Source organism: Sylvia atricapilla, chromosome 1, assembly GCF_009819655.1.
Source record: "Sylvia atricapilla isolate bSylAtr1 chromosome 1, bSylAtr1.pri, whole genome shotgun sequence".
Taxonomy (NCBI): domain Eukaryota; kingdom Metazoa; phylum Chordata; class Aves; order Passeriformes; family Sylviidae; genus Sylvia; species Sylvia atricapilla.
Window position 1 is genome coordinate 133337358 of NC_089140.1, and position 25856 is coordinate 133363213.

At 36.7% G+C, this 25856-nt stretch overlaps 1 protein-coding gene across 22 annotated transcripts in view; it reads left to right on the forward strand.

Moving 5' to 3' along the window:
- RIMS2 (regulating synaptic membrane exocytosis 2) overlaps positions 1-25856 on the forward strand; it is a 453372-nt gene that overhangs the window by 388331 nt on the left and 39185 nt on the right. For 5 of the 22 annotated variants that reach the window (XM_066334670.1, XM_066334663.1, XM_066334697.1 and 2 more), the window contains one exon: positions 11518-11759. The exons of 14 other annotated variants lie outside the window; for them this stretch is intronic. In XM_066334670.1, coding sequence (XP_066190767.1) covers positions 11518-11759 — 242 coding nt within the window. The remainder of the gene's footprint in view (positions 1-11517; positions 11760-25856) is intronic. 3 more of the 22 variants (XM_066334653.1, XM_066334632.1, XM_066334638.1) reach the window with 2 other exon arrangements.

Genomic DNA, 25856 nt, shown 5'->3' on the forward strand with positions numbered 1-25856 from the left:
CTGTTTCTAAGTTATTTGTCACTGTCTATAGAACCCTTGGAGACCTGGTTTTTTCCTGTTACTTGGGAGTAAATACAAAAGATATATAGATTCCTTTACAGTTAGTAAATTCATTTTGATACGCTGGGATATAAGAAATTAGTGAATTTGGAAGTACACATTATTAACAGGTGAACAATAAAACTAAGTCATTAGAAACAGTCTGCAGCTTTGATATAAGGCATCTGAAAGGAAACCCAGACATTTTTACTTTGACTGTAATGCAATATCTTTGAGACTGCTTCCCTCTGCAGCTTTTTACCTCTGATAAGCCAGCTCTGGCTGTGATCTATATAAAGTACTGATGCACTTCTGTTACTAAAGTTTATTTTAAAACAATGCATCAGTGGTTTAAACAAGACAGAACTACAAGAAATGCAGGGAGAAATCCCTGTAGACGTGCAAGGAAGCTGAGATGAATGAAAAAATTAAAATGAGGATTTGAAGCAAATATAAATGTTGAAATTAGGTTTTGCACTTCTAAGTGAGCTATAAAAAAATCATTTTCTGAAAATATTTAAAGCTAGATTAAATCATAAAGTTTTCAATGGACAGACTTTTTTATCTTTATGTCTACAGGATTGAGCACAACAGATCTGATGACAATAATAGCAACAGCAAAAGCTAGAAGTGGTGTAGAAAATTTTAAAGACAAGAGATGAAATACTGAAACTTATAAGACTTTTCTTTCTTGGGCATTATGATTGGACAGACATGGCTCTGTCTTAGTGATGTATGTTTTCACTCTTTTGAACTGAGTATTATTTTAATAGAAGAGTGATAAGATATTTTAAAATTAATACATATTCCTAAAAATATACTTAATTAAAAATAATTAATAAGCTTACCACTTAGCCTTCCAAAAAGCATGTTACTTCTTAGAAGTATTTCTAAAATGCAGTTGCTGGATTTGTGCTATTGCCTTTGAAACACATTGCCAGGCCCATCTAGCAAGCACTGTGCTTTAACTAAGGATAAGGGGCCCAGTGCTGGTCTTACTATTGTGTGCTTAATATCTATGGAAAGATAATGCTCCACTGGTTGGCCATTGCCCATATATCTGATTTCAATGTTTTTTGACCGAACATCTGAACATTTTCAGTAATTTCAATGTACCTGTGTGGTGTTCATGTGGTGTCCATTCTCCTAAAGTCCATAAGGTGCTAGCTAAACAAGTTGGGAGATGTGTCATCAGATAGCTCCCTGCAGGAAATCAATTTTCCTTTCAAATACCACTGAGAGCCCAGTACTTCCCAGATAGTAGCCATAACATAAACAGAATTCCTATGGAGGCCCAAGGTAAAAAAGAGGAAAGTTGCTTCGAACTTGCATAGTGTGCCATCTACATATTTTCTCAACAGGGATATTTGGTCATAGACCTGCCTTCTCCAGCTCAGAAAAATAAGGGTTGCAGGCTCGTGTTCAGAAAGATGTGAGACACCTTTCCTCACATTTTCTTTTTATGATGGTCTTAAGTTTTCTGTCTGCTTTTATAATTTCCCCCAGAGACCAAAAGTGACTCAAAGTAATTTTGTCAAAGTGACAGAAGTCAGACAGGCAAGTTCATGATGTCCCAGATAATGTCTCTTTGGTTGAAGTAATTACGGCTTCAGATCTCTTGCTCATGTCTGTTTAGTTCTCAGTCCCAGGAGATCAATTCAGAGACATGCTATGAATTTGGGAGATATTAGCAGTGCCTATTCTGGCCCTGATTTTTCAGAGTCCTCAAGCAACCCAAATTAACAAGGATGAAGGAAATGTTAGAGTTGTTTTATTCTTTAGACAGCCACTGCCACATACATGCGCATAAGCATTAAAATGAGCCTGAGCATATTCCCTTTGTGCAATAGGGGACTGATCAAAGAAATAGTCTTTCATGAGTGAAGTTTAGATGCAGCTACAGTGAGATCCATATTGCTGACAGCAATTTATTTAAATAAAGCTTTTTCAAGACATCTGTCCCTTCCCTGTGTATTATGTGATTTTTCTCTTAATATAATCTCAGTAGAGCATCCTGTCCAATTCCCCCATATATATCTCCAAAATTTTCTAATTGTCAATGAATTTTCTAAATAAGTAAATCTCCTTCACAGAAATTTCAGTTTAGCAAGATGATAATTCATGGTACTTCTTATCCTCAGGCAAAACATAACGTCTCTTACCTCTGTATATTTTTGAGCATTTCAGCCTTCAAGTCTGAAATTTTTTCTCACTTTTCTGACTCGATCTTACATTATTTCTCTGGTGATTTGAGGTCTGGGACACATACTGGATTTAATGTCTGGTTCTGCAATTCACTGCTTGCATTTCATCTCAGAGAGCTCTATTCAGCCCTTCAGGAAACACCACTGAGCAGCACCAAGCATGTTTGCAGTGTAGATTGTGACTTAGCAGTGTTAATACAGAAAACTGGGCCCTCTCCTCCATCCCTGTTGGAAGACTAATTCTACAGCAGGTTTGAACAGGCACACAACATTTAGCTTTCAGATTCTGATATGCAAGGTACATTTTTGCAAGAGAACAGTCTCAATTTGATCAGTTTTAATTTGGCAAGCTTGTTGTTACCCAGCTTTTACCAACACAACTGCTTCTTTGCCAGGCTGAGTTAAACAAGATGCTTTCTAAACTCAAAGAACTTGGATGTTATTCAAAGCTTACTTGGTTATTGGCTGCAATGTACTTTATTGCCAAACCTTCAGAGCTCATATGGACTTCTTTTATTTCCAATGCATATGACAGCTGACTAATGCAAGACTTCTAGACCTCAAATAATTTTCTTGCTAGACTTTTTTTGCATCCACACAGAGTAAATGGCTGGTTAAGTTCACTGTGTCAAAGAAAGGCATTTCATCAAGGATTCATTACCATTAGCAGGGTAATAAAGCTTTTCTGTAACTTTGTAGAGGAAAACTTGAAAATTTATCAACATAAGATGAATATTAATATAGTTGATTATAATTGCAATTTAAATTAACAAAAATATCAACTGTATTTTTATTTTTTAAAAATAGCCAACTATTCTATCAGAGAAGGTGAGAAATTTTATCAAAAATCTCTGAAGCTCTGTGTATAATTCAACTGCTAGTGTTCCAAAACAGCTAGTTGTTACAGTGTTTTTTCTGCATAATTCATTTCTATGGCTATGTTTTGTAAATAATCTAATGCCCTGACCCCGAATAACTTTTCCATTTGTTCCAATATGAAAAAAATGTGCTAGAGATGTCATGGAAGAAGTTATACATCTATTAATTTATAATAATAAAGCAATGTGAACAGTTTTACATCTGTCAGAGAAGGAGAGATACAGCTCAAGTCAACGTATGTACTGTAGCAGGTATTCCTGATTTGTAATAAAAGAGACCTTTGAAAAAAGAAATTTCATATAGAAAAATTGCTACTTATATTTTGAGATGTGGCCACTAGTTTTCTTTGAATAGTAATATACATAACAAAATAGATTATAAACAGTCCCCTATTTTTTCCCCCAACTTTCTTGTTATAATTTCAATAAAATAAACCTAATTACTGAGTCAGTCCAGTAGCTATTAGAGATTTATACCACCAAGAAGTTAATAGAATAATTCTTGACCAAGTGGATCTCCAGAGACTAAGTCATTATCATTTTGAACCTGCGGTGTCTCTCTTTGATGCGAATTGGCAGAGGAGTACTGGCCGGAAGCGTTGTTCCCATGGAAATGTTATTTCCTCCATCACAGCTGTCCCCATAATGCTGGTTTTGTTAAATTTCTTCAGTAAATTAATGAAATAAGAGCATCTCTGACTGAGTTAACAGGTCTATTAAGAAAGGCATTAAAATTCATCTCCTGCTTGTAAAAAGCAGTAAACAAAGTCTTCAGTGGGTCTTCCAGTCTTACAGGAGACATATATTAGAAAATATCTATTACAACAATTGAAAAATTGTTAAAATCCTTTCCCTAGGACATCACAGCCCACAGCTGTACTACACACTTGGTAACATGGATTTTTCAGTATTGTGGATGCCTTATTTTCATTAGGGATCATTACCAGAGAACTAAGCTAGAAAGCAATAATATTAATTTTGCTTTGACTTTGAAATAAAGAAATAAAGAAACCTGAAAGGTCCGCCAAATGACTTTTGTAAATCTGATTTTCTGATGCATATGCTTATGGCAGAGCAGTGACATTACAAGTTGTCATTTCCAGTACTGCTATAAAGACAAGTGAAAAATAAAAACAGCATCCTCAAAAATCCTACCAACAATATACAGTACAATGGATTGTATTGATGTCTTCACCTTCACATTTAAAAATATTAACAGCACTGTAGATTGGAAAAAAGCCTGTGCTTCTTAACACTGGTATTATTAAAATGTATTCATTGATAAGTGAAAAAAAGATCAAGTTTTTCATAATAATTTTAGTCCATCAGTCATTGAAACAGATAACATCTGTTACATCTTTACTTCATCTTTGTAGAATAAGTGGTATTCTTTGTAATTGGTAAGTGATTACAAAGTCACTGTGTGTAGGGATTCTGTACTGCTCCCTGTGCTGCTTTCTGCCACAGGCTTGTGTGGTTCAGAGCCAGGGCCTGATTTTAGCAGTACATTACTACTGATCTTTAGCAGTACATTACTACTGCAGAACTCACCAGGTTAGTGAAGAGGGAAGAGGAAGCTGAGTGGCGCCTCTGCAGTTCCTGTCACTGGGACTTATTTCAAGCTTGGCAGATGGATCATGATATCAGTGTGGGGGTTTTTAGTTTGTGTTTTGGGGTGGGTTTTTTTTGTTTGTGTTTGTTTGCTTGTTTGTTTGTTTTGGGGCTTCATTTTTTTGTTTTGTTTGTTTGTCGTGGTTTTTGTTTGTTTGGGGTTTTGTTTGTTTGTTTGTTTGTTTTCTGGCCTAAACAAAGGGTTCTTGATGAAATTTGGCAGCTACTGTATGAATCAGCCAGTTTTTAGAAAATATTTCTCTTTCTGTAGATAAGAATCTGATCTCAATGCCTTCTAACTCTGCAACTAATTCAAAAGCTGCAGCCAAAGACTGCAGGTTTTTACCTGTGGCAAGAGGATGAGATTTTCCACTTAGTACGTATGTTACAATAAGCATTTCTTGTGTCTGTACCTGCTTCATGGAAAATATAACAGCCAAAAATGCTAACAAATAGTTCTAAAATTAGTATTTTCCTGTAAGATTTTTAAATCCTTTCAAGTCCATCAGAAACTGAGAGAGGTAGAATGAAGCTTCTGACTTGTTTTTTACTATGTGGCATACAAAAATATTGAGTAAACCAAGTTTTTATCTGGAACCTGTTTAGGATCTAGAACATTTGCCCACAATGCAGTCCATCTTACCAAAGCAAGTGTTACAAGCCATAATCTGTCCAGGTAAAGTGGCTTCAAATCAGTTTCACTGCCTTTAGGACAGGATTCCTTTGCACTGTGAAATCTTCCCTCTCCTTAACCCAAATCTCACAAACAGTTTCTTTCCATCTTTGTCAGATATCAAGGGAATGGTCTGCCTAAAGCAGGAGATACCAAGACTAAATCAAATATCTTCTTGTGAGATCTATTTCTCTGCTTCTTTTCTATGAGAGTGTCCTTAACCACTTTATGGAATTCCCATCTGCCTATGCAACAATTCCAAAAAAGATTGTTTTCCAAGTAGCCAATTCTAATCATTGTTTTTTGGAAGTTTCTCTGGAAATGTTTTCTAACCTTTCTGTAGTTCAGTACAAATATTGACAAACTGGAGAGAAAAACCAGATAATTTCTGATTATCTGCTGTAGTCTGGAAGACTTTGAAAGCACATTTTTTTTCCAGAGAGTAATTGCACTCTAGGTTTTGAAAACAGGTGAGTCTGCAAAGAGATAGTGATAATGCCTTCAAGAAATCCAAAACCTTAACACTGCAATTCTAGAAGGCTGTGTTGGAACAGAGTTGTATATTTGCATACTGTTTTTCTTTAAAAGCACTCAGAAAAAGCCTTTGGGCCAGAATTGGTCTGTTGAATATCATAATCTGAAAGCAGTCTGAGATTTCTAATCTCATCAAGGAATTTAAAGCTATGTCTAGACCAGTAAGCAAGATAGGTCTAGGACAGGGTCTTGATCACCTATATTGTTTAAACAGCTTGTGTTCTCTTTGGCATAACTCTGTGCTGGACACACTGATAAGGTGCCCCGATTCAGATCAGGGACAATTCAGGAGACAGCATAAATTGAGGTCAGTTTCCTTCAGGCAGGATGCCTAATAAAACCCTGTTTTGGGAAGGATATAAGGTAGTGTAAGCTAGCCTGCTGTGTGTATGCAGGCTGTCAAGGCCAGAGAACAGGACTAACACATTTGGTTAATTGCTCTAGGTGTGGCACAGAACTCTTCATCGGCTAGAAGGACCATTAAATTTATTAACCATATTAAATTTAACACAAACATAAAATCTCCTGAGTTGGAAGGCACCCAAAATGATCATCAAAGCTCAACTCCCAGTCCTAAACAGAACAGCTCCAAGAATCACACCAGGTGTCTAAGAGCGTTGTCCAAACACTTCTTGAACTCTGTCGGGCTGCTGCTGTGACCACTTCCCTGGGGAGCTGTTCCAGTGCCCAACCACCCTTGGATTAAGAACCTTTTTGTGATATCCAACCTAAAGCTCCCCTAACTCAATTTCAGGCCATTCCCTCAGGTCCTGTCACTGGGACCACAGAGAAGAGATCACTGTCTGCCCCTCCTCTTCCCCTCACAAGGAAGCTCCAGATTGCAATGAGGTCTCCCCTCAGTCTCCTCCAGAGTGAGCAGACCAAGTAACCCGATCTGCTCCTCATATGGTTTTTCCTCAAGGCCCTTCACCATCTTCATTGCCATCCTTTGGGTGTCCTCTCTATCTTTCTTATCTTCAAGTGCCCCCGGCACTTGAGTTGAGGCCACCCCAGAGCAGAGCAGAGCAGAGCAGGACAATCTCTCCCCACCGCCTGGCTGGCGATGCTGGACCTGATTTCCCCCAGGACAAGTTTGGCCCTCATGGCTGCCAGGGCACTGCTGACTCATGGTCAACTTGCCAGTGATCCGCAGGTCCCTTTTTGTGGTGCTGGTCCCCAGACTCTTATTTTCCAGTCTGTACATACAATCCCCATCCCAGGTGCAGTATCCAGCTCTTTTCTTTGTTAAACTTCATATGGTTGTTGATTTCCCAGACCTCTAATTGGTCAGAGTCTCTCTGCTGAGCTGCTCTGCATTCAAGGGAGTCAGGAGCTTCTCCTAATCTAGTATCCTCAGCAAACTTACTTAGAATACCTTTGACATCACAAGTATCTGTCAGTTTGACTCTCCTCAGTTGGCTAATATGGTATATTTTTAACAATACTATTTAGTGAATAGGGCTCTCATAAACCACCATTGGCTTTAAACTACAAATATATATAGATATCTTACTGTAATTTCTTTCCTATTGCCTTATTTTTCTCTTGTTTTGTTTTTTGTTTTTCTGCTTTTCTCTAAAATCTATGCAAATTTTCTTTTCCTTTATTGACTGGAAAACGGAAGTGTCTGAAATGATATTTACACTGAGACCTGTCTGCAGGTCTTGGTTTTCTCAAGTGGTTGCCTGGATTTTGGGATAGTGCAGAAAGCAACGTTCCTGTGTGAGCTTTACCCTTCATCCTGCTCTTTTTGGTAATTTGGTCCTTTTAAGCCAAAGGCAATAGCCTGGCTGCCACCTTCAGTCTGCTCTTGCTGTAGGCTGCGGGCTGCCACATAGCTGCGGTTGTGTGCTGATTTTGTTCTTGTTTTGGTTCTAATAATGATATTATTATGTCATTATGCACATATTATTTGGACTAGGATAATTACTTTATTCCCCCCTTTATTTTATCTTCCCCCCCCCCCCTCGCCCCCCCCCCCCCCCCAGCATCTGGCTAAATATTCTCTTTGGTGAGGATGTTTTAAAAATTATTATTATCATCTTATGAGACACCTTAAGAGCCCTATTTTTACTGCATATGTATTAATTAACTCATAAAATTTCATAAACTACATTTATATAATATCTGTTTTAAAATAGTGTTAAACATATTTAACTTATTTTTTTGTGTGAGATTATGTTTGCGTATATGTACATATAAAGAAAACTTCCAGAAACTTCTGTTTCTTGTAAAGGAAAAAGGTTGTATGATTTACTCTCTAAATTTTACTCTGATGTCAGCCTTTCTATTACCTCAGAAAGGAACCAAATCTGACATACAACACCCAGTTTTTCTGAGAATGATCAATTTGTGGCACTGTCAAAAGGCAGGCTGGGTAGAAGGATGGTTTCTACTGGAGTCAGTATCAAGTATTTGCCAAGAATAATTAGTGAATGAGGGTTTGGATAGCCAGAAAGGATTCCAAGTGCTGATGAAGGAAGTGCTCTTGACCACTCTAGGTCTATTATGAGGCACTGAAAACTCAGAACTCTCCTAACACTCTGAACTCTCCTAGTATGTATTCCTCAAAGCTTTTTTGTTAAGAGAGGAATTGTGAAAAAACAAAGTGCCTGCTATGGGATGGCTTTCTCCAAAGGTTGTTTGCTGGTTAGGGCTGCAGCAAAGATGTCTTCTCTGCTGCTTTTAGAGAAGGGGAAAACCCCCAAGTCTTTAATTGAAGAAAATAGTTTTAGAGCTCGACTGGGGAAAAAATCAGCCATTTGTACTTGTTTTAGGTATAGCCACTTCAATATAAATCCCTTTCTCATTTGGATTCCCTTTTCTACCGTTCTCCAAAAGTTGGCCAAAAGAAGGTGTCTGACTGAAGTCTGCATCATTACTGGTAGGAGTACACAGCAAAATATTTTGTGATACATAAGCCTTCAGACAGCAGCCAAGAAGCAAACTTTAATATTTCGTAGTACTTTCATAGCTAACTGCACAGTGAAACTATAGTGACCAACCTCTTTAAACACACTGATTATCATTAATAAGGGCAGCTATTGTAATCCATTCCACTTAAATAGAACTATACATTTTGGAAAGGACACAAAAAGTACCTCAAAGGTACATTCAACTCAGGAAATGGTGAGTTTCTTTTCTGTGTAACTTTTATATTAAAATGCAGAATATTTCTGTTTCCACTGATGACATAGTACCTTTATTGAATTGTAATATCACTTATAAAACAATGCATTAATTGCTATTTTCCATACAACAGGAACTCACTGATTTTCTGGGTATTATTTTTGAAAAAATGGATCACTGAAATAGGTTATTCTGCAAGCAGAGAAAATCTTCCCCCATCAGCCTGTATATGGGAATGGGCTTCTGCTAGGAGAGATTCAATAATGACTTCTTCTGCGATCTTTCTCCAAAGAGGCATCCATAAAATCTCTCTCCAGGGACCTGTTTTCAAAACAGTTTTACAAATTAAATGGCTTCAGTTTTCTACTGCTCTGTCAAATTTGATCTGATTTAAAAAAATACTGAAAAGAGAGAGACCTGACTGAAAGCAGACATTAATCACATTTCCTTTGAGAATTTGGATTAAAAAACACATTACTGAATAAGGGGCTCTAAGTTTTTGATTCTTAGCAAAATTTTGCTTAAGATAAAGTTGAAGATACTAGCTCTTCACAGCAACGATTTTTCTAGACCTCTAGTATTTTTTGTATGCAAGATAATGTTGAAACTGAGAACTAGTTTCTGTGTCATCATTTTCTTTGAATTCTAACAGGTGTTAGTTTGATAAAAAATACAGCATGTGATGCTATCATCTAACAAGTTAAGGATGCTAATAGGACACAAAAATACAAATTCTCTTGTACTGTTTCCCTGCCTTCCTTTTTACCCACATCCGATCCCACTCTTCCCTTGGTGATAAATGTACCAGTGAGAGTCAGTGTGTACTAACATGTAACAACAAAGAGAGCTAAAAGAGGATAAGAAAAGAGCTTTCAGGTTACCACTGTGTTTGATCTTCTGTGTGTCCAGGCAAGGCCACTATGGCTCTCTCTCAGCTTTTTATTGTGCTTATCCATCTGTTGATCCAAATACATTCATATTTTTCCTTGTAACTTCCCTGAGAAGTACACTCAGTATTTTTTCAATTGTAAAGGTCTACTTCTGCTATAAACCAGCTCTTACCTTTCCCTCTGTGTTGTGGCTAAGCTGTAGGTCTTCATTTACTTTTGAGTGCACTGCATTAATTCCATAGATAAGTTATTGACAGAATATGTATTGTAAAAAACTTAATAAAGAAACAATCATGTCCTCCTTTTATGAAATAGATTTCAGACCATTAAAGGTAAGGAAAAAGGAGTATATATTTTTTCTATACTTATAACAATTTGCTCTAGAGACCTTTGCTGAGCCCTAAAGCTCTAGCAACAGCCTTTATATGTATTTGAAAATCTCTTTAAAAAGCAAAATTTTGGCCTTTATATATTTGTGATTTTACAAAAAATAATTTCCCCTGGGTTCCAGAAATATTCCACAGTTTTGTGGGTTTTTTAAAATGGCATCTCATGGGGACTTTTTGGTGAGAAGCATTGTACTGAAAAGAATAATAAAGGTCTAAGTTCTGCACAAGAACTTCATTGAAATAGAAAATTGTCTCTATATTTTCAGGCTCACGTGTACCCCCAGAGCTTCCAGTTCTCAATATTTGTTCAGATACCTACCAATGAGATGGCAGGGCAAAATTTGGATTTTGGATGCCATTGTCATCAGTGTAGATTGCCATTTCTGAGAAAAGAAAAGGTCCCTTAGCCTTGACCACTGGTAGATCAGGTTCCCCTGGGACACATGAAATGCTGCAGCAGATAGCTTAGATTCAGTCACACAGAGCACATTTACAGTCTCTACACGAGTACAAAAAGATACATTAGAACTGAATTCCAATTTGTCAGTACTGATGTTCTATGCCACATAACAGTCAAGTATTGTGTGAAATACTTATCTAGTACCTGTAATTGTTGATGCAGAGATGGACAAAAAACCTATGGGTCTTCATTACTGTATGATGATTGAGCTAAACCAGATTACTGAGAACATCCTTGAACTATCTGAATGTTTAGTAACCAAAACTGGGCTTCAGACTGTTGTTCTTTTCCACTCTGTAATAAGTCTGTTTCCCAGAGGAATATAAGTTATTTGTGTGCATATATGTGAGAAGAAGAGGCACAGAGAACTGATGGCAGAACTCAGATTTTCCAAACAAAATGTGATTATATGATATATGAATACATTAATTCTTTGGTATGCTTTTGCTGGTAATAAGTTTTAAGTCAATCAGTAAATAGGAGCTTGTTATTTAAAACACAGTTTTGGTGAGTCAAGTGTTCTTACAGTGGACCAAGTACAAACCTAGAAATAAAGTTTCTCTTTTTAGCTCTTAAAACCAAACCCTACCTTGTGTGATTAGCTGCTTTTACCCTCCAGTCTCCCAAAACCTTCCATCTGAAACCTGTCCTTTTCTGTCTTCCCCTTTTTACTCTTTGTCTGCACTGTTTATCCGTCAACTGGCTGACAGTGTCTTTACATCCAAAATGCAAAGCAGACAGATGGCCATCTCAGGAAAGAACATGACTAAGAGCACCAGCATCAGCGGGGAGATGTACACCCTGGAGAAGAACGACGGCAGCCAGTCGGACACGGCGGTGGGCACTGTTGGTGGCGGCAGCAAAAAGCGACGCTCCAGCATTGGTGCAAAGATGGTCGCCATCGTGGGACTGTCGAGAAAAAGCCGGAGCACATCACAACTCAGCCAAACTGGTAGGAACGAGATTTTTTTTTTCTCTCTCTCTCTCTCAAATTACCATTTAAATCTACATAATACTTATGTATTACAGTTTAATCACTTGAAGATCCCGTTGAAGTTGCCTCACCAACAATATTCTTTGGAATAAAGAAAATGGTCAATTATCCAATTACCTTTTTTCTCTGAACATTTACTAATTTTTTTTTTAAGCGAAGATCCTTTTTCAGGTCAGGCTGAAGCCTTTATTTTCTGCTTGCTGGAACCTGCTTAACACACTAATTGCTTACTTTTCAGCTTTTCAGGAACCAACATAACCTGCCCTTCTATTTGGGGGATTCCTTACTGAAGTTTGTGAAGGGTCACTGAAATGTTGCAAGAAGCATTTGGTTTCATTACAGATAGTGTTTGTGTATGAGGTTTTTTCACCTTTGAACATGCAACCTTATTTTGAAACAAAACAATTTTACAGAACAAAATTTTATGTTATATTACTTTAGTGCAAATGTTTTATTGCATTTTAATTCCTTTCCTTTCAGCCTAGAAGTGTATTTGCCATCCATAGAATTTTTCCTTGTTTCTGTTTCTCTCAATTAAAATTGGATACTTCCATGTGCTACCTAGGAAAATGGAGGATTTTTCTGTTTTGATGCCTAAAGCATTTAAAATCTTACAGATTTTTTTCCTATTTCTTCCTATTTTGGGGAAAATCCATATAATGCACTCTGAAAAGCTCAATGTCAAGTAATGACACTGTATAGGACAAGTGTATATTACGTGGAAAAAAGTTACTTATATTTGAATAACATTCATATAAAAGAAGCATTTAAGCAATTTATATGTGTGCATGTATATTTCAAGTATACAGAATACAGTATATACAGTATACTATATATTTCAATATACAGAAGATATACTGTATTCTCAGTATTTAAGGAAAACTGTGATGTTTTCATATGGTGCAATGTTTACAGTGCCCTGCTGTGTGAGGTCCCATCTGAAGGTCTGCATTGCGCTAACCACCATTCAAACACAGATAAGAGGTTTCTCAGTTCTTTCCAAACCAAAGTGATGAGAGTTTTAATGTACAACAAAATGGAGCAAAACAATGATTTGCACTGTCAGAAATTGTGGTAAATTTTTTAAGTGAACTTTTGGGGCTTGTGGGCAGGATTTCAAGTACTGTAAAGAGAAGAACTAAAAAAGAAAAGAAAGAAGGAAAAGTAACAGTGCAGAGGAGGATAGAGAGCTTGACTGTGTGACTTATTGAATGCAGTATAAACAGGAGGGAATGAAGAAGAGGGGAAAAATGTATATAGAGAAAGTTCTGAGTATCATGCAGACACTGGTAGGCAAGTCTTTGCAGCAGCCTTGTGTTTTACCAGCTCACTTGCAGGTTATGGAAAGGGCTGGTTCATGTACCTTTCTATATTCTTTGAAATAAATGACAGATAAAAGATGAAGTCACCTTCAGACAAATCTGGGAAGTGCCTGGTTAGGTAAGAAAAAAAATTAATCATTTGCTCACCTGGAAATCTATTTTTTTTTTTTTTTTTGCCTTGAGATAGTAAAAAGCTATGTAACTGTATAGATGCACTTTAATATCAAATCATATACAATGCACTACATTATTTTATGATCTAATCTGGTCTCTCCTGCCATAAGAGCTATTAAATGAAGGATGTCAGCTCTTTGTACATTGCTCAAGTATGTCTCAGCACTAGAGAGAATGTGTAATGTGTGTTTTGTTTAGATCTGATTTAAATACCAGGTTGTCTTTCTTATTTGGTACTTTTAAACTGAACTTTTTATCTCTATTATATGCAATCAGTTTCCCAGTGACTGATTAGATGCTCCAGTCAGGAACAAATGTGAAATATAACTGTCTCAAAGAGTACACAAAAATCTTTAGACCCACTAACTGTGAATAGGGTGTTCTGACAAACTTCTTGAGTGAGGAGCTGTAATTCAGTGTAATTCAATGCTCTTCCTCAATTAGAAGAGTGGGAGGAGCTGTGGAGCTGCATGGCTCTGGCTGGCAGCCCCTCTCCCTTCGCTGCTCCTGTGATCAGGCCTGTCTGTTCCTAGCCCTGACCAGAGCAGCCAGGGCAGCTCCTGCTGCCATCTCCTGAAAGAGCTCCTCCTGTTGGTGGGGTATTGGGATACAGGTGGGGGTTGAGGGTTGTTTTGTGGAGCTGTTACTGCACACCTGCTCCTGCTGCTCTATTTGACAAGCGTCTCTAAGGGGCCCTGTCTGGTGGCCACATGTTGGCTGCTGCTACAGGACACAAGCATCTTTAAATAGCTGGGTCACACAAGCATTGCTGGTTGTGGTGAGCAGGCCTGTGGCCACATGTCAGGCCCTGGATGAGGTGTGTGCATGGTGCTGTGTCTGCAGTAACACAAGGTTGGGTTGGTGAGGATGAGGTTACGCCATGAAGAAATACCTTGCCTGTCTTCAGATCCTTCACAATGAGAATGGTGAGACACCAGAACAGGTTGCCCAAAGAACTTGTGGATGGCCCATCCCTGGAAATGTTCAAGGCAAGGTTAGATGGGGCTCTGAGCAATCAAGCTGGAGAGTGTCCCTGCTCCTTCTGCAGGGGGGTTGTAGCTAGATGGTGTTTAAGGTCCTTTCCAACCCAAACCATTCTGTTTCCATCCAATGATAGATCTTACAGAAAATGTTGGGCACCAGCATTGTACATTAACACCAGGGGATTAAAACTTGCAGTTGAGGTGTTTAATGGATTTATAAATTTCTCTGGTTTGTCTCATCATGTTCCTTTCCTCAGATGGTAGGAAGGAACAAGGAATCATGTATTGGTATCATCTGTAACCAAATCACTAGTTTTCTGTAGGTGTCCTGTAAATACAGTTTTCTGGAACTGAGAGGCAGGAGATATTCAGGTGTCAGGGCACTGGTACGTTGTAGAAACTGGTTTAAATATAAAAGTTTCTTAGGTACTTGCTGAAGATATTATATCATTCAATGGGCTGGCTAAGTATCTCTTTACATTCTAGGTTTGAAAAAGCATACCAATATCAGAAGATAACACTACTTCTGTAGAAAGTCGTGTGCTCATATGAAACTCAGTGTAGAAATTACTATCTGTATCTCTGAAACTTTTTTTTCCAAGTGTTTTGTAAAGTATAGTTTTACTTCCGTGATTTTCTTCATTCATATTTTATAACTAAATCTATGCCAAAAGTTTTTCTGAAAGTAGGTCATCATAGCTGTTTCCAGAACTGTGTATGAGACTTACAATACATGCCTTATAGAGTCAATTTTTTATGTATTTTCAAATTATATTTATATTGTTTCTTGCTATTTGTCATAGTGCTTAGAAGTTGGCACTCAAAATGGATATAGAAATGTTTTTATTTATTTTGGTCTGTAGTCCTTTTCAGGTAGGAACTGTTGTTTTATGGGTAAAAAGCATGACACAAAAGTAATTTTTCTTAAGGAAGCTTTTACTTAAAACTTCAGTAAATGACAAGATACTGAAGAGTAGAGTAGCAAGAAAAATTACAATTTATTTTATTTCTAATTCCTGCATCTTTCCAGTGCTCCAAAAATAGCTAAAAGTATACTCCGTATTCTTGAGTCAAGCAATCAATTCTAGAAGCTAACATATGATGGGTTCGGAGTTATGTTGTAATGTTCAGGTCCTGATTCCACAGGCATTCTTCCTTGTGGAAAAGACGGCTTTGTTTACAAAGGAAAAGAGAATGCAAAATGCAATTCTTAACAGGCTTAGCTATTCATATCTGGAATGAAATTGTTTTCCTGCTGGTTAGCCCTGAGGGAACTGATGATCAGACTTCTATAGAGATGCAGATGTAATTCTCAGTTATATTTCATTAATGATTTTACTAAATCTTTGGTGTCCATTTATTATGCAATCTTAGGCATCACTTTCAATTTACTCACATTGTCTCTGGCAGGCAGATACCTGGGTGCCTTCACTTCCCTTATTTAGCCGACATTTCTCTTTTAGTAAGGTAAATCTTTCGTCCATTCTTTAAATAAACAAAACCTATTGTGTTTGTAGGCTGATTATTTCCAAAAGCCAAAGCAGTTAAATGCATGTTTTCAGAATCTGAGGCACTCCATGGATCATGTGTACTAAAACATCATGTATGAGGCATTTCCATTTTAACAAATTTTGGAGAGGTCCAAAATTATAAGAGATTAAAATATTTAGAAATTTTGACCTTTCATGGCTACATCTTAGAAGAAATGTAAGAGAATAGTCTCAGAGCAAGAAGTTCAAGTGAGGTTTTATTTTATTTGTGTTTAAAATTTTGAATTCTGTGTGGTTTGTAGGGTGTTGATACTGCAGTCTGAAGTGCTGTACTTATAAGTAGAACAGTGTCACTTTTGTCTCTTAGAAACCAGTGATGTAGCCTGTAGAACCAATGATGTAGCCTGCAATTTCTTCAACTTACGGAGTAATTGAAGGGAATCTATTGGTAACATTAGCCTTGGTGTGGTATAGAACTTCACATTTCTCAATTCAAAATTGGACTTATATGAAAATAGTCTTCCACTATGCTTATGGTCAATTATATAATATAATATGTATTATATAATGGTTCCTATTAAAAAGAGGGTGCTTAATCACTTGGAATCGTGGTAACTGAAAAAGAAACTTAATTGATTGCCTTTCATTGTTTAAAGTGAGATAGTACATGGTAAGCATACAATTTACTGAATAAGTGTATTTGTTTACATAATAGACATTGTTATTTTCTATCCCTAGAATTAATTAATGTGGTCAAAATGGCAATTGAAATTATCATCTACTACTTTTAATTTGGACATGTATTTTAATTTTTTTTTAAATCATATATATAACACAGGCTGTTTGAAACAAGCCATTTTTTTGGGGGTTTATTTCCTCTCCTATTCCAGAGACAGAGTGTTAATGTAATAGAATGTTTTAATGTGCAGTATTACACTTGCATCAATATTTTTGATGTGTAATCAGATTTATTTTGAAAATGAACACATAATACATTGATAGAAATAGAGGATTAGCAGTTGACAAGAGATTAAGGCAAATTTATCTCATTCATTAGTTGAGAATTCTGAACTGAATCCTTTACCAAAGAGAGAGCACCATAATAATAAATTAATTACCAAGAGCATTAATCAGCTTTTACTAAATAAACTCTGAAAAGTATGCTAATAAATAAAGAGACTCTAATTGCAAACTAAAAAGTCTTTAAAATGTCATTAAATTCTTTTGTTTTACTCTACATGTGGGAAAAGACTAGAAAAGGGGATATGGCAGTACAAAATTTATGCAGCTTTCCTTAACAGATTTTCTGCAGAGGACGTGGGTGTATATTTGAGTCTTCACATGTTCACAAAGCTTTTCTGAGAGATGGATGCAGTGAAAACAAACAGAGAGTTGGGATTCCAGAACTGAACTCCAGCCAATGCTAGCTAGGTCTTAGGACCAGAAATCCTCTGGAAGACATTTCTCACAAAGTGTGGGGGACACCTTATGCTATATACGAGGAGAAATTCCAGGCAGATGAGAAGGAAGCCCTGTGGTAAGATGAGGGAGTAAGAATTATTATTGTTGGGAATTATTATATTTATAATATATTTATATAATTATGTTTATAATATATTTATATAATTATATATTATTATTATTATTATTATTATTATTATTATTATTATTATTATTATTATTAGGAAATTATCTGCCCAGTGAGCCTCCCAATTTTGATTCATCTGTAAGACAGATCTCCACCTCTAACATCAAGAAGAAAAGAAGGGTGATAGTAGTAGGTGACTCCCTTCTGAAGGGAAACAAAGGGCAACATATACCGCCCAGACTCCTGAAGGACTTACTGGGCTGATTCAGCCCACTGATCATTGTCCGCTGATTATTACCCACTGCTGATACTCGAGGCTGGCAGTGATGAGATTGAAAAGAGGAGTGTCAAGGCAATTAAAAGGGACTTTAGGCACTGAGTCAAGTGGTTGATAAGACAGGGACACAGGTAGTTTTCTACTCAGTCCCTTTTGTGGTGGAGAAAAATGATGGAAGAAATAGGAGAACTCACATCATTAACAAGTGGCTTAAGGGTTGGTGTCATCGACAAAATTTCAGATTCTTTGATCATGGAGCAACTTTTACGGCATCTGCTTTGTTGGAACCAGATGGGATACATCTCTCTGTTAAGGGTAGAAGGCTCTTAACTCACGAGCTGGCAGACCTTGTTGAGAGGGCTTTAAACTAGGTTCGAAAGGGGAAGGGGACACAGCTGGGCTGCCTGGAAGCAGGCCCAAGGATGCTAAGCCTGAGTTAGGGGTGAAATCAGTAGCCCAGCTGAAGTGCATGCATCCCAATACACACAGCATGGGTAACAAACAGGAAGAGCTGGAGGTCTGTAATGTGTTTAAAAAAAGACTGGATTTGACACTCGATGCCATTATCTAGTTGAGGTGTTGGGGCTGGATTTGACTCGATGACCTCAAAGGTCTCTTCCAACCTACACATTCTGTAATTCTGTGAATAAAGGGCTCAATTTTAGGAAAAAAGGTGCAGATCATGTACACCAACTGAGCAATACTGCCTCAGTCACAAATAACTTATCAAAATTTTCTGTAATATAGTTATAAACTCAGTGAGGTGTACATCAGTAAGATTTCCATCTGCCTGTGGAGAAGTAAAACTATGCCTGGTTGTAGGCATTTTTGATATTATACATGATATTAAAAATCCTTACTCATTATTAAATAAATATTTTCTGCATTTCTCTACTTAAAAATAAAGTTTGTTCTATTACTTAATTAGAGGAAATACATTAATAAGGGGAAAAAAGGAGAAAATTCTAAGTGAGAACAGAACATTTAGCCTGACATTCCACAAGATTTTTTTCTTTCCATAATTAGAGGTAAAAATAAAGAGAAATGTAGGGTGATCTTCCTTGGTAAGAATTCTGTTAAACTATTTTACTTTTTTGGACCAGAAGAATTCTCATAAGATCCCTGTTAAAAAAATATACATCTCATTAAAAACTATAAAGCTGCTTTATATCTGTTTTTGTAGTAAACAAGATCTGGGGGGTTTTGTGTTGTTACATAAGGAAAAATTTAGGCTTTCCTTAAGAAAGTTTCCATTTAAAAACTCCTTTTGGGATTTTATAATCCCTTAGTTAACATGTAATACAATATATGAGAGTTTCTTGTTCATTATTCTGTGAAAGAGGGCTCTGATTTCATTCTACTGAAACTTGAGAGTGAAAAGAATTTTATAGGGCAATCTCATACCCTGGCAATTATTCAGTTTTCACTTTGCCTGAAATGTCTGGGATACTTATCTGTAGTTCTGTGTATATATGTAGTTTATACTTCAAGGAATAAAATTCAGTTGGGTTTTTTTTTTCTCAGTTTAAATAATATTTCTAGTTTTGTCAATTTCACACATAGTCACCTCAGTGAATACTCTTTGTATTATTCTAGGACAATATTCATCTATCCATTGCTCTGTGAACCATTGTCACTAAATAACATTGTGCTGTAAAGGGAGATTTACTTCAGATCTCCAGAGGCCAGCAAGAAGTGGGCTGTTGTACTTTGCTGTTGGACAGTTATCAGAGACATGGTTTGCACACCAAAAAAAAAAATATTACAGTTATATTTACAGATTCATTAGGTTGCATATATTTTTAGTTTAACATTTCTTAATAATACAGGATTTCTTTCCTTGTACTTAAATGAAATGCAATATTAAATGTCTTTTGGGAAGTTATATTTTGATATTGAATTTATGTCTTTAACACTCCCCTTGCTATCAGTACTATTAATAACCCTTTGATAAATGGAATTCTCTTTCTAAGGATAGAAGTGAATTTATAGAATAATTGCTTAAAAGTAAAAAAGTCATGAAAATAGCCTCAAAAGAAAAGGTGGTAACAGAGGCATGCTGTGCAGACTGGTATCCAAGTTACATGGACTTCTTAAAGAAATTCAGTTTGACTGCACTCTCCTGTTGCCCATTTCAGCTGGCTGCTCTGTCTGTGTTACAATCCTGAGCAATCTGTGGTCTCTGTAGGATAAAACCGGGAGGGAAAAGCTACAGAACTTCTGCTTTTAAACACCCCATGAGATGTACAGCTTGTGGAAATCATGGAGATACTGAGAATACAGTTGTGCTGTTCATATTCCCAGGCACTTTGTGTACAGTGAACTGGGGTATGACTCACAGTACATCTCTGGGCTCTTTAGACTGGCTTTATCTTCTATGGAACAAGTGTCATGATACTATAACCCAGAACTTACATGTGCCACTCTTAACAAAGAACTCTACAGGAGAAATTATATAAACAGAGTAACTTAAAATGATTTAAATCTACCATTGATGAATACACAAGCAACCATTTGATCGGGAAGCTGAACCTTTTGCTCACTGTCGAGTTCCCTAACTATTAGCCTACAGTCAAGGTTCTTATCCAGGCTTTATTTGTCATACAAAAGGTCATCCTTTTTCTGCAAAAAAATCACCTTTTTCCTTATCACCTAATAATTTGTGATTGTGCATGGTTCTTTGTCTACCTATGTAAGATAAACAGATCCTTTAGGAGATATTTTTCTAGCAGTCTTACATTTTTTTTGGTAAAGTAAGTGAAATAGAGTTTGCTTAACAGTGGGAGGGGTGTTGTCCTTTTATATCTACTTTTAGGAGTTTTTTCTGTGCTTACAAGTGCTTGTGTGAGTGGCATTGAATTTTTTATTGTCATGATAATTTCATTACAATATGAAATGTTAAACTATATATGTTTTCTTGTACTAATCAAATCTCTTCACCAAAAGTTACAATCAGATTTAATTCTGTTTTGTAACTATAGTACTATAATATTTTGGGGTTGCCCTTGTCTGCCTAGAATTTGGTGCCAGCAAAAATTATTTTTAGCTCAGTCTATGAAATCATGTTGAGACTTAATTGCAAAAATTCACAGTAATAAGTACTGTACTTGTTACTATTTGCTGCAGTAAGACCTGTGAAGAACAATTTGTACTGTGAAGGAAAAATTACTTCACTCTGATTAACTAAATGAATTAATAGTTACCAGCATTACGGATTTCTTTTCGTAAGGTGAATGTCTTTAATATTTTTCAAAATTTTAAATTAATGCAATATCTTGTGTATAACCTGCAGTGTTTAGGCACTGCCAATTTAAATATTTATGTAGAAAAGATAACATAGCAACACCTTAAAAAACAAAGCTGAGTTCTATAGAAACTTTATATTTTAGATTTCCTAAAATTTGTAAATTACATGTTCTAGCAAGGCAATATTCTACTCTTTTTTTAAATACAGCATAGAAATATACTATGATGTATAAACATCAGAAAAATACCATTGTAGATCTAGTGGAAAGCATTGCCTGCTGCACCAAAGCATTCTTTTTCTTGAATATGACGAAGAACTTCTCCCTGCTATCAGCTATATTTCCCTGTTCTATCACTCTCCCAGCTGCTATGTGCTCTTGTTTCAATAGCAGTGCTGACCTCCTTGCTGTCCTTGGACATACCTACAGAGCAAGTTCATTCCTTGGTTCATTCCTTGGTCTAGTGTGTAGGTAACTGAAAAATTTCTGTTCCTAATCTCTGTATGCCACAAGTTTCATTAGTGACAGAAAACTGAGGTCTCATCCAGAGGATGAAAATAAAATTGGTTTGTATGAATCTGCATAACTTGAAGGAAAAAAAATGTTTATGCAGAATTTTTTACCGTCTTTCTGCTTTAAAGACATTCTGGTTTTATTTCTGAAGTTGAATATTATTCATGTATGTTAGAAATTAGCTAAGAACAGTGATTACTAAAAAGCATTTGAGTAGCTTCATGTATGTTAGTAGTTCATTTGAGGAATTTTGACCCTCACAGAGAGGAGGAAAACATGTCAATCCATTTTTCACACACAAGCAACCCTGTTTCTTTTCTGCTCTCTTTCTCTGGTAAGACCACTAAGGGACAAGAACCAGATAAATCTACTTCATCTCTGTCACTGCTGCCATTGCTATGCTTTATGGTTTAACTTCACCATCTAATCAATAGACAAAGTCACGTCTTCATCTGGAAAAGGACAGAAATGCCAAGAAGCTTAGAAAATTAACTGCAGTTAAGTATCTTGCAGTTTACTTGCAGTTAAATAATGCACATAGAATTCTGGACAGAACTGTTCCCTGTGCAGTTCCATCAGTGGCTGAAGACCATATTGCCACAGGAGTTACGTTTAAAAGCACCACTTCTCAGCAGTGTGCAGGCTGAGAGTCTCCTCACATTCTGTTACTGCACTGCCAAAGCCAGGTCCAGCAGCAGGTACCCATCAGAGGTCAGGCTGCATGAAACTACACAGATCAATCATTTCAGCAGCTTTCTTATGAAGACGTCTGAGTGCTCAGTGCTCAGTAGAAGTCATTAACTTGCATGCCTTTTGCTATTCCATTTAAGCAAATGCTTTCATGCAGTGTGTTGGCTGATTATAGGAATTGTTGAACAGGGCCCTACTGGGAAAAGGATTCTTTGCAATTTTGAAATGATTTTTTTTTCAGATGGTTAAAGCTGGATCCTGGATTTTACAATCATGCTTGTCTTTTCTCAGTGGGGAGATGAATCTAAGCATGTGACAGTTTTGTCCAACTCGCATACCCTAGCTCGTCAGGACTAAGAAAGAAAATTTTTGTCATTTAATTTGACCTCATGTCATCCTATACTCATCTGGCAGTTGATGGTATGCAGTATATGTGGAAAGGAGCCTGAAGGTCTCCTTCTGGAAAGGTCTCTAAAGCTCTCAATCTTATGATCATTTAAGGTTATATCTGTAAGGACAAATAAAATGATCACAGTCTCTGGTACTTTAAATATAGCTTGAAAAAATTAGTTTTGTGTAGTCACCCCTACATGATGGAGGATTTGGTTGTCTTCATTGTCCATAACTCCTTACAATTTTAAATGCCTTGGTTAATTTCATCTACATATGAATAAGCAGACCACAAAAATTATTAGCTTGGGGAGGATAAGGTAGATGGCAGAACAATGTGCTCATAATAAGTACCTACATATAAATCCTATTGTAGCCTTGATTTCCACATTTTTTATTCTGATTTATAGCTTAGTTTTTCCTAATTCTTTTCTTTTACACACACACACACACACACACACATATATATATATGTAAGTGCGGACAGGATATAAGTGGCCAAAATCACAGTCAGTGATCACAGGTAAAACTCATTAAAACCCTTGAATTTATTTTCCATTTAAATTTTTGGCATATCACAAAGAATTCTGTTTCCATATGAAAATGCTTTGTAGGCCATTAGTTAGTTAGCCATTTTTAGCTAATTTAAGTTCCTTCCCTTTAGCAGAGTTAACTGTATTTTCCAGTTCAACCTTCATCCTGCTTTTTCTCTATCTCTCATCCTGAGTTATGGTGTGTCTGTCCAGTGCCTAAACACCAAAGAAGTGAACATATTTGGTTGGTTTTTTGTTTTCAGCACAGAGATTTTGGATCTCACCAAAAGTAACTATCCTTGACATTATATCAGATATGAAAAAACTGACTTCCTAGGAATTTTCTAGATTTTAGAAAAAAAAAAAAAAGACATAAAAATTAAGAAGAAACTTTTCCGTTCTGTGAGAACAGGTCTTTAGGATGTGGGTCTTCAATGATATGAATGAAAGTTACGAATATTGCAGGATAATACTGGCATCAAAGGAAAATAGCAAGGTATATCTGTCAAGTAAAAGTCCAGGATGAAAGGCTCAGGGTTGGTGGCTGGTAGCAGGGAGCCTGTTGGGAAGACTTTCAACAAAGATGAGCCACAGCCTGAGAGCAGAAGTGATTGATGAGGATGAACCACAGCAGGAGGCAGCAATGCAGACTTCAATGTGAGAGAGAGTCAAGAGGTGAGGGAAGTGGAGTATGGAGATATTCCGCAATTGTATCAGCGAAAGAGCAAGAAGAAGGCATACACAGGAGGGGACTAAATGACAGCATGGCTCTGGCTGCACATTAGAGTGTGGGAATCAGGAAAAAGGCAGTTAGACGAAGACTAGCAGCTGGGAAAAATTATAGCAAAAGAGAAAAGCTTTTGTTAAGGAGAATTGTGTAGGACTGCTTGGAGTGACCAGGGCAATCTTGAGAAAGCAGGGTACATGAGCAACTCAGAGAGCAATTCTTGTTCTCTCCTCAGTGTTATGCTTTCTTCTTCCTCATTCCTTGTAAGACTTAATTAGCTTTCTTCTTTGTTTGGGCTCAGTAAATATTTATTGTTCATGTATCCTCTGTTGGTTTTAATATTAACTTTTAATAATTAATATTAAAATACGTGTAATAAAAAAAAGGTGTTGTTGTTTCTAATAAGCAAAAATAGTAATTGAAAATCACTGCTTTGCTGGGGCCAGGAAATGAGATTATAGCTTCACAAAGCCATCTTCAGCACATTAAAAAAATAAGACAGCTGTGTTAAATTCTCTTTTTATTTTGATTTAAAAGTTCAACTGGATTTTAGTGCTACCTTAAGATGCCTTTGAGGTGTGTTGTTTTTTTTTTAATATCTCTTAATTTTAGAATGAAAAATGTTTGAGCCTTTGAAAAATTTAGGTTCAACACTCTCAAAGTATGCCTGATTTAAATATTTTTGAGTGGTACACACTTTTGTCACAGATTTGTAGTAAATACACATATATGCCCATATATGTATTCTCTGTGTTCATATTTTAAGTTTTTTATTTCTTCCCAACTTCAGTTTTTCTACAAATATTAGAAGCATTGGAGGCTACATGTCTTGTTGGAACAGTAATATCACATCTCTTATTCAGCATAGGGCAGTTCTTGTTCAAACCTCCTACATCCATGGAGGTCTCTCACCTTCCCTCGTGCCCTCCTGTGGGACACAAGCTATGCCAGTGGTGACAGGCACTGTCCAGCCTGAGCTCGGGCTCCTTGTTTTCATTAAACCCCTAGGAAGTTAACACCTCTATCTACCATGGAACGTAAATGAAAATGTTTTATATCTTGAAAGGTTAGTAAGAGGAGAAGAACGTTCACAAAGGCAGACAGGTAACTGTGTGAGAACCTTTTACTAGGGATTGCCTAGGAATTTCACCCCTGGCTTTTGTGCTGGGCTGCTGCAGTGACCCTGCCTGACTGAAGCACTGGGTTCTTGGTACATCAGGACAGGATAACCAACACTGGCGGCATACTTCGGTCCTGAAATGGAGCTTTTCTCACTGTCATCATCACTTTTCACTTCTGGGCTGAGCACAGAATTGCCAGCTGAATGTATGAGTTGGCTTGAGCGTTTGCTCATGGCGTTTGCAATGTCTTTCTGAGGGACTATGCCATGAACTGGGCTCTCAGCCAAATTTAAAGCCAAATGTATGTAAGTAAAGCCAGCAAATTAATATCTTCCTAACATAACAATTAATAGTATATTGTATAAAGGCTGAGTTATTTTTAAAAATGCTATTTGTGCAACATACAAAAACTAATAGCTTCATGCTGATAGAATTTTTGCTCCTTTCCTGAATGGGCTTCCTGAGAGTGTACAATCTGTCTCTAGCATTGGCAGTGGGTAGCTGGATTAAGAGACTTCTCTGTTTCTAATTTCTTTAATCATCTTGATGAAAAGTGATATATTCTATATATGTCATAGATATTATTGTAATTGAACTCCACTCCCATCTTCCAAACTGAGACATGATGAGAAAGTCGCCATGTAACAGTGTCTATGCTTATCCTTTCTCTGGAAGCCAAGTAACAGCTTCATTTCTGACTCTTCCACAGAAGTTCATCTGCACCATGGTAGTTCTTCAGTTTATTTTGCAGTAAATTTGCTTTAAAGGAGTATGAGATTTTTTTTTTCTTCTGATCTGTCAAAAGACAGCTTCAGGGACCATCTACAGATCCCTCTCCATATGCAGGTCATGTGCAAAATTTAATACATTTCAGTCATGAGGTAAGAATGCCATAGTAATGCTCCAAAACAGAAGAGTGAGGTTTACATGAAGACACGAAAATGATTTCTTAATGGTGACTATTAGTTCCACCCACTCTTTACCAGATTGAAAACACACCAA